Consider the following 9,135-nt stretch of genomic DNA (forward strand, 5'->3'; position numbering starts at 1 on the left):
GAAACATTTTTTTTGAAACACATTTTTTGAAACCCTATAATTGCAATTATTGGACCCCCCATTTTTCAGATTTTTTGTATCCATCTTTTTTTCTATTTATAGTAAATTCGAGCAGATACTTCATATTTCACTTTAGGAAATTTTCGTCAGACCAACTTTAAATCTAGCTGTACCTACTTATTTTCTTGCGCGCCGAGTTTAAATTACTTGGGTGGTCTACTTTTTTATGTCGCAAGGGGCTTTAAATTATAAGGATGTGGCTTTTCCATATAGAGATTTTGCAAGGTGGCTTTTGTTAAAACATTTTTTTGCTATGTTTTTTTTTCTTCTCTCCTCTTTATTTTAATTACATATACAATCATAATACAAGCTCACCAATGTTCAACACTATATTCAACCTTTCAAATGTGCAGAATGCTTTAGTCAACTCATCTACAGAAGGAATAAAAATGCTTTCTTTGGATGTTGTAGTGAAAGTAAAAGCAAGTGAATGGGAGCAATGCCTTGATCACATTCAATCACTTTGTTCAACAAAGTAGAATAAATGTAGAAAACTTCGTGCAAGAGAATTGATGTATGGAGAGATAAAAAAATGTCACCAAGCAGGATTTTATATATCAGACAGAAATGTTCGTCTTGCTCAGAAAGACACTAAGCTTTGTTATTGCGAAGCCACTATTTTCATCAAGCAATACATCAACAACCCTGAAGTAGTTTTAATTTGTATGACCAACGATCATACCAACCATGTTCCTGGCGACGCTTCTGAAATTAGAACATTGCCTTTACCTTCTGAGGTCATCAAAATTATTGAAGATCAGTTAAAAGGGGGCAGCACTTGTAGAAATACTAGAATTTCAGTTTTGAAACAAATTGAAGAGTGGGGCGTAGGCATTAGAAAGCCCAATTATGAAGACATCTATAACAGAATGAGAAAGGTGTGTGAATAATACTATAAGAGAGAAGTTATTTAAAAAGTGTTAAATAAAAAATATAGATGAAGAATTTACTGTATAAGTTTCACCCTGATGAAAATAAGTCTCTGGATATTTGGATGCATGAGAAGTTACCATCACAGAACTACTGTATCTTTACTGGCAATCTTTCTGCATACAGCAACAATGCACAGAATTTTGCGTTTGAATTTCAATCACCATCTCAAATGATGCTTATGAGAATTTCCCAGTCGTTTTGTCTTAATGCAACACACAACATCTCTGCACGCAACATTGAAATATTATACTCACTTGTTCCTCGTCATCCTGATACTGGAAAAGGGTCTCCTGTTGCATACATGATTACAAACGATCATAGTGTTGGCCCCATTAATCAATGACTTGTACATCTTCGCAAGAAAAGCTGTTTCACTCCCTTATATATTACCATCGATTGTAGTATTGCTGAAGTTAATGCAATTACAGCAGCATTGCCACAGACCATCATCCATTTCTGTGAGTTTCATGTTTTGCATGCCTGGCAGCATAATTTAGACAGCAAAGTAAAGTTTGATGCTTCATACACATCAGAACAACTTGGCAAATACAAGTATGAGCTCAAGGCCGATCTCAAAAATATACTTATTGAATCAGATGAGAATGAATTTTTGAGAAAAATCCAGGAGTTTAGGCTTTGTGTACAAAGTCAGCAACAATTCCTGGCTTATTTCGAATGTAAATGGATTGGAACAGAAGAATTGTTGAGAAGATGGGGAAGGCCATATGTTGCAAATGACCACCAAAGATATTTGACAAACAATTACATCGAATCGTGACACAACCAATTGAAAATAATATACTTTGGCCATACTCGCATAAGACGATTGGACCGTCTTGTCTTTATTTTGACAAATGATGTGGAGTTCTTTTATGATGAAGAAGTGGAACGAATCCACATACAAAATGGATGAATGTGTCCAATTGAAAATGAACTTGCTCGACACTCTTTTTCTGCCAATATCATACAAGATGACATGCTCCCTTTCATGATCATTAATCCTCTTAATGAGATTGGCAATAGCATGGAAGACTCTAATGGCAAGTGGACAGTAAAGTCATTTACAGGTGAAGCACAATAGTATCAGGTTAATGTATCAAACAATTTGATACAAAATTGCACTTGTCCCAATTTTGCTTCGCGTCAAATTCCCTGTAAACACGCACATCTCCTAAAGAGATTTATTGGTCTAGACTTTGCGTATACAGTTCAAAGGGAAAACAACCACCTCCAACTGCAAAGATCGCTTGCATCTGAGCATGAAGTGGCAGTTGTTAATGAGAAAGTTGAAAATGAAACAAACACAGTTGTTGTAAGTGGTAGAAACAATTCTGTTTGGTTGCAAAGAATCATGGCCCAGAATACAACACTTTATCATCAAAGAGAAGACTTAGAGCAGTTGATAGATGTTCCAGGAATTGATGAAGCTGAATTACAAGCGATTAGTGGTTTACTTAGGGAAGCAATAAATGGTATAGACACTCTTAGAAATGCAAACTCTTCCCGCTTTAGAAATCTTAATACACAAAGATAATAAAAAATTACAATTATGTTCTATAATAATATGTTTTGATAAAAAGAAAAAAATATAAAAAAAAACATTAAGATTCCAAAAGAAACAACAAAAGTAAAAGCTGTCACTGCTTCTACACATCCTTATAATTTAAAGCCCCTTGCGATATAAAAAAGTAGACCCCCCAAGTAATTTAAACTCGGCGCGCAAGGAAATAAGTAAGTACATCTAGCTTGGACATTGAGTTTAAAAAAATTTCAGTAGGTGTGTATACTGACAGTTCTTTAAAGCCTCCAATCATCAACAATAACAAAAAATATGTCTTTAAAATTATGGACCAGTTATATGTTCTTTATTTATTTGGTTTCCCATTCTTATTAGATTGGTAATGATTTACAGTTTTATTTTTATTAGAAAGAATAGAATGTTTCTAAATTTTAAATCTAATAAAACTATTCTATATTCTCAGCTACTTCTTGCTCGGCCGGCTTGTTATATTTGAGATAAAAGATTTTCTACAAAAAACAAATATCTAAAGAAAATGAGATGCTTGTTATTGTTTTTAGAGATAAGAGCAGCACTCTTTGATAATAGATAAAACATTAGTGATGGGTGTGTGTGCGTATTTTAGACAGCAACATTTATATACTAATTAATACTTACATTGGAAGTACCCAGTACAAATGGATAAAGAAATAAAAATTTATAGTAAAGCACAAGACTATGATTTCTTTGACTATAAAACAATAGAAAAGAATTAATATTTGTGAATTGTGTGATAGAATAATTGATTTACATACCAAAGGCAAAAGATTTCTTTGCAGACTAAGATATTATCTGTAAAGTGATAATATTGTCTCTAGTAGAGGATATACATTAATATACAGTATAAATAATATTATTATATGTATAGAAATAAATAAAAGACTTACCATAGAAATGACAGTAGCATGGGATGGAAGTTGTTGAGGTATGGCAAGTTTGTAAAAGTAATATTCATCTATAATAGAGTAGAATAGAAGATGAATACAGTAAAAGATGGCAAGTAGCAATAGTTTACAGATAAGAAAAAAGAGAACAACTGATAGAATCATTGTTAAATGTAAGAGAGAGGGAAAGATGTATGAAAAGAGAATGATGAAACAGAAAAGTAATAACTGACAAGAAGATCAAAATCAAAAAACAATATTTTTAAAACCAAGGAATCAATATATTATATTGCAAGATGGTATAAACCACAAAGAGAAGAAAACAAGAAAAAGATATTGAATTGGATCAAAAAATAATATTTTATTAAAAATTTCTTTTCTTTTATAGATAAAGAGATTTAAAGTTGATAGTAGAAGTTCAGAAAAGTAAAGATAGTACAAATAGAATGATGAGTAATCAAAACAGCAAGAATAAAATATATGAATAAAAATAAAATAAAAATATAATAATAAAAGTACTGGTGTTGTTGTATGGAGATATTGGCAAGATGAATTGTGTACATTGTAGAAGAGAAATGTTACTAACGTGTGTAATCATGATTTCAAATGAGTATAATATGAATGAATATGTTAACAAGGGAAAAGGAAAAAGTATTATGTGCAGAAGGAACATGGAATGGAAACAAGATTTTTTCTGTGCAAGGAAAAATTCTCCTATTACCACCAAGGTCACAGCATCACATCAACAAATCATTGACGTCAGCCTCTCATAACTGGGACAACACATCATGACAAACCGCCAGACAAACCCATCAAGCAGACTGACCTTCTGGTACTGTACACTATAACATGGCCAAATGCCAGACTTGCCCACAACACACATGACAGAGTAACATGTGTGGTACTTTGTTGTGTGTATGGTGTGTACAAGAAAAGCAAGATATGGGTAATAATAAGAATTGAATTCTGTAATAAAGTAGGGTTATTTGAATTGGGAAACGATTGTAATAAAATATAAATTAAATAAAAGAAACTACTTCTAGAAGAGAAAAATAAAAGGAATTTCAGAAGGGAAGGAATATCTAGAACTAGCAAAAGAAAACAAATACTGTTAATTTAAAATAAACTAAGTTAAGAGAAATATTTAGAGCTTAGAAGATTGAAAATTAACTAAGAGAATTTCTAAGGTAATTTTAAAATGAAAAATAAAAAGAAAATTTAATAAAACAAAAATTATAAAATTCGAGGGGAAGAAAAATAATAGAAAATAGTCAATTTTCCATAAAGACTTAACAAAGAAAAACAGTAAATGGAAGAAAAATTCATAAGAGAGATTAGGAAAAGTAAACAGCATCTTTAGAAAAAACGTTTGTATCAGAAAAATTCGATTATTGTTTATTGATTGATTTTGAAGAGTTATTTATACTACTTCTTGGATAAAATTTATGACAAAAATAGGTTGCACTAATGTCTAAAAGATAATTGTAATAAAAAGATAGATAAAATAATTGTAATCATGATTTGTTATAAAAGAAAAATAAATGAAATTATAATATATAACTACGGAGAATGGAAAAGATCAGAAAGAAGTATGTTATAAAGAAATAAAAAAACTACAGTTAACAATTTTGGTAAAGTAGTGTTGAAAGGAAAATATTATATTTAGTGCATAAGAAAAGTAAGAAAAATAAAAGAGGAAAAAACTAATTTTGGGAAAGAATAAAGGGAAGGGAAATTTGTCTTTATAAAATTGGAGAAGAATAAAAATAAAAATATTGAGAAGTCAAATTTTTAGAATAAGAAATAAAATTAATATAAATAAAATTAAAATTAAAATTAAATATAAAATTATAATTGGGGGTTTGAGACTTTGTGACTGATTAAAAAGATTGAAATCGATTGAAAAAGAGACTGGTACTGCAGCCAATAAAAACCACAATGTACCGTGTCACAGCTGACATGTGTGAGGTTTGTATTTGTAGTAAATGTTGATAGGTGATGTTATCATAGTTTTTGAAGTTTGAATGAGTTCGTAGATGTAAAATAATCTCTCTTTTTCATAAGAGAGAAAAAGACAAACTCAAAAGAGAATATAGAATTAAAGATAATAAAATCAATAAGAGAAAAATAAGAGAAAAACAGTACTATTAATTAATTTTGATAGACTTGACTCAATATACTCAGATAATCAAACAAGTAAAATATCAACAGCATTAAATATTAAGAGAACTTGTTGTCAGAAAATAAGATGAAGAAAAATCAATGTTTATTAAATACAAGTATTGTAATATTTATAGTTTTGCAATTGAATTGTTGAATAATTAAATAAATAAAATTATAAAAAAAATAATAAAAGTTATATAATTAATAATCTATTAAATATCATTTGTTCTTTACTATCATTAAGTACAAATAAAATAAAATAATTATGAAGTCATAATCATGAAGATAATTATGCTTATAAGAATATATAATAAAAATAATATTAATTGTGGTGATCCAGACACTCGGATGTTAGATTTATCACATATAAGAACATATTCATATTGGGATAGCATAGTAGCTATCATCTTGTCAGTATAAAATATATATAAACGATTAAGTAATCAGCCCAATAATTATTACAGTTAGTACTGTAGATAATATCTTAAAGATTGTTAAGATAATTATATCATACTGCCGGGTAAACTGTGTTAGATCGATATGGAGCTAATTTAGTAGGAAGTCCTAAAGCTCTAGTATAAAAGAGAAAAGAATAGCTAAGAGCTAAAGAAGTACGATTTATGACTTGATGTCATAATTGTAACACCAACACTAGTTAAGCAGTAAATACACTCTAATAACCAAATATAGTAAAGGAAGAAAGCCTTAAGAAACTAAGACGTAATGACAAGAGCAGATTGTGTTTTCTTATAAAAAAGGATACTTTTTATTTATGAATAAAGACAACTTATATACAGTCTCAAAGTATTTCTATACGTCTCTATTCTCAAATATTTTATTTTTCTATTGTTTCGTACCTGAAATACCACATTAATTCCAAGTTGATTCACTCAGTTAAATATAGTGAGAAAATAATATACAATGTGTGATTGCCTGAAGTTATTGTTAACAGGATAATGCTTTTTTGTTGTACTTATTGGTGTTTTGCTCTACAAATAGAAAAATTACATTCTATTCAGCCTTGGCCGCCGTCAGAAAATCAAAAAAATAATAATAGAATATAATTTTTCTAGAATTACAAAGAATTTTGCAACTGTACTGCACTACTGGACAACCGAAATTTTATTGCTTGTTTATTATTTTATTATAATACTTCTTGTCACAGTAATGATTGCCCGGCTAGCTCAATCGGTAGAGCGTGAGACTCTTAATCTCAAGGTTGGGGGTTCGACCCCCCCGTTGGGCTTCAAAAGTTTTAAAAACACTTATTTTTATCTACAAATTTGTCAGACATTATGTCGTTCCTGATCTGAGATAGTGTCGTTCCTGATCTGGGATGGTCTTCCTTTTACTATAGCAAAGTCAAAAGGTCAAACCCACTGGGGATCGGAGAGTATATGTAAAATCGAAGAGAGGATAAAAAGGTCCTTTTTATTGATAGGAATTGAATTGTCTTATATAGTTTTCTAAACTAATACTGCGCATTATCCGCAGTAAACTATTATACTCTATTTAATTACAAGAGAAGTCCTTTTACTGCGGTTGATGCTCAGAAGATGTTACTGTGGTTAATCTTTACAAGACATTACTGCGGTTCGTTATCTATGAGGTATCTTTGACATACAGAACTGCTGCAGTCAATTATCCCGATTTCTCGGATTCATCAAAATAATGTCCGACATCACCCCCTCTCGAAACTGTTGATCGTCCTCGGTCAACTCTGGTAGACTCTATCATCGAGAACGGCAAGGTGGAAGAGGAATCTATGGCCAGATCACGTCGCATATTGTTACGAGCAGCGGTCGGGTGATACCAGGTGCGGTCGAAATCGTCGGATTTGGCTATTTTGAGGCGGTCAGCATGAACCCAAGAAGTATAAGGGACACCTTCCATTGTTGTGAGCTTGTATATATTCTTATCGAAATTTTTATCTACTACAATATATGGGCCCATCCAGTTATATTCTAGTCCAAATTTGTTTTCATGCCGCAACAACAAATGTTCACCGATTGCGAACTGATGAGGTTTCATGATCGAATCCCATCGTTCCTTGTCTTGTTGGCTGTTGGCGGTTACTCGAGCGTCAGCATTTTTGCGAGCCTGTTGGAGATTACGAAGAAAAGGGATAGCGCCATCGGATACGAGGGTCGGGTCGTCAGGGATAGATGTATCCATAAATGGACGTAGGGGATCGCCAGGAATATGAGGTTCGCGGCCATAAGTCAAGAAAAATGGACTGAACCCAGTTGTACGATGCTTTCTGATTCGGCAAGCCCAAAGTGCTGTTTCCAGATATTCGTCCCACCGGTGAATGGCACCATGTACATATTTACATAACATCTGTTTAAGAACACTATTTAACCTTTCACATTTTCCATTAGTACGTGGGTGAAATGCTGAGGTTAATTTATGATGGAGCTTAATTTTCTTAATGTAAAAGCTCAAAATATGTGACATAAAGTTTGCACCACGATCTGTCAGAATTTCGTCTGGGCAACCAAAACGCATGACTATTTCTTCGTACAAAAAGTTGGCGATGGCTTCGCCCGTAGCAGCAGGAACAGCACGTGCAATTGGCCAATTCGTAGCGTAGTCGACGGCAACCAAAATCCATCGATTTCCGTTGATTGTAGTGGGAAGTTCTCTAATGAAGTCGAGATGCCAACGAGAGAAAGCAGGGGGGATATCCAATGGTTCCAAAGGGGCATGGTGTATGTTGCGTTCTGCGTTTGAGGCCAATTGACATTGATGACATTTCGATAACCATTCTTGAATTTGACTTCTCATGGCTGGCCACCACCAACGCTTCTTCATTAAATCATACACTGTTGTTTCTCCAGCATGTCCGAAACCATTGTGGAAATTATTTACTAAGTCTGCACGCTTGGCAAACAGTGCAAAACGAATTTCTTGTACCGTGTCACCTATTTTAACGAGACGGAAAACCTTTTGGTCGTGGACCACAAACTTATTGCGTTGCCGATGGAGTAATTCTTTTATGTCTTCTGGCCATTCATCTTTTTTTCGTGCATAAAATTTTGGCCAGTCGGACGTTTGTGAGTCTGGTATGGTGTACAGGTATTCTGGTTCCATTGATTTAATTAATGTTGCATCGTATTCTGGGCCATCGAGACGAGAGAGCACATCAGGGACACCATTGTCTTTGCCCGGTTTGTATTGAATTATCGGGTCGTACAGCTCGAATTCAGAAATCCACCTTATCAGGCGAGGCGTGGGCTTAACCTGACTGCGAAAATACTTGAGTGGTAAGTGATCGGTGAATACAGTGAACGGTTTTCCTTCGATCATGCAGCGCCAAGTACGCAAGGCATGTAGAATACCGAGTAACTCGCGCTCTTGAGCAGGATACGATCTTTCGGCAGGGGAGAGTTTTTTCAATTCGAACGCTAATGGTTTCCAACTTCCGTTTTCGTCTTCTTGCATTAATACGGCACCAACACCAAAATCTGAAGCATCTGTTTCAATGCGGAATGGTTTATCCATGTCTGGGGCAAGTAATACAGGTGCAGTACTCAT

The 9,135-nt window shown here is 33.1% G+C and overlaps 3 protein-coding genes and 1 non-coding gene across 4 annotated transcripts; 3 read left to right on the forward strand and 1 right to left on the reverse strand.

Moving 5' to 3' along the window:
* Positions 1-377: 377 nt before the first annotated feature.
* PHYBLDRAFT_175181 (hypothetical protein) lies at positions 378-1,771 on the forward strand (the record flags this gene model as incomplete). Its single annotated transcript, XM_018437438.1, has 4 exons — positions 378-476; positions 540-938; positions 998-1,278; positions 1,396-1,771. The coding sequence occupies 4 exons, from the start codon at positions 378-380 to the stop codon at positions 1,769-1,771; spliced, it is 1,155 nt and encodes a 384-aa protein (XP_018284411.1).
* A 135-nt stretch (positions 1,772-1,906) lies between these two features.
* PHYBLDRAFT_175182 (hypothetical protein) lies at positions 1,907-2,527 on the forward strand (the record flags this gene model as incomplete). The annotated part of the gene is made up of 2 exons (XM_018437439.1): positions 1,907-2,060; positions 2,202-2,527. 2 exons carry the CDS (start codon positions 1,907-1,909, stop codon positions 2,525-2,527), a joined length of 480 nt encoding a protein of 159 aa, XP_018284412.1.
* Positions 2,528-2,958: 431 nt separating this feature from the next.
* Positions 2,959-3,600, reverse strand: PHYBLDRAFT_175183 (hypothetical protein; the record flags this gene model as incomplete). The annotated part of the gene is made up of 4 exons (XM_018437440.1): positions 2,959-3,021; positions 3,170-3,242; positions 3,307-3,365; positions 3,439-3,600. 4 exons carry the CDS (start codon positions 3,598-3,600, stop codon positions 2,959-2,961), a joined length of 357 nt encoding a protein of 118 aa, XP_018284413.1.
* A 3,171-nt stretch (positions 3,601-6,771) lies between these two features.
* Positions 6,772-6,844, forward strand: PHYBLDRAFT_t278. The gene has a single exon. It is a non-coding gene; the product is annotated as a tRNA-Lys (tRNA).
* The last annotated feature ends 2,291 nt before the right edge of the window (positions 6,845-9,135 follow it).

This window comes from Phycomyces blakesleeanus (genome assembly GCF_001638985.1).
Source record: "Phycomyces blakesleeanus NRRL 1555(-) unplaced genomic scaffold PHYBLscaffold_36, whole genome shotgun sequence".
Lineage (NCBI taxonomy): Eukaryota > Fungi > Mucoromycota > Mucoromycetes > Mucorales > Phycomycetaceae > Phycomyces > Phycomyces blakesleeanus.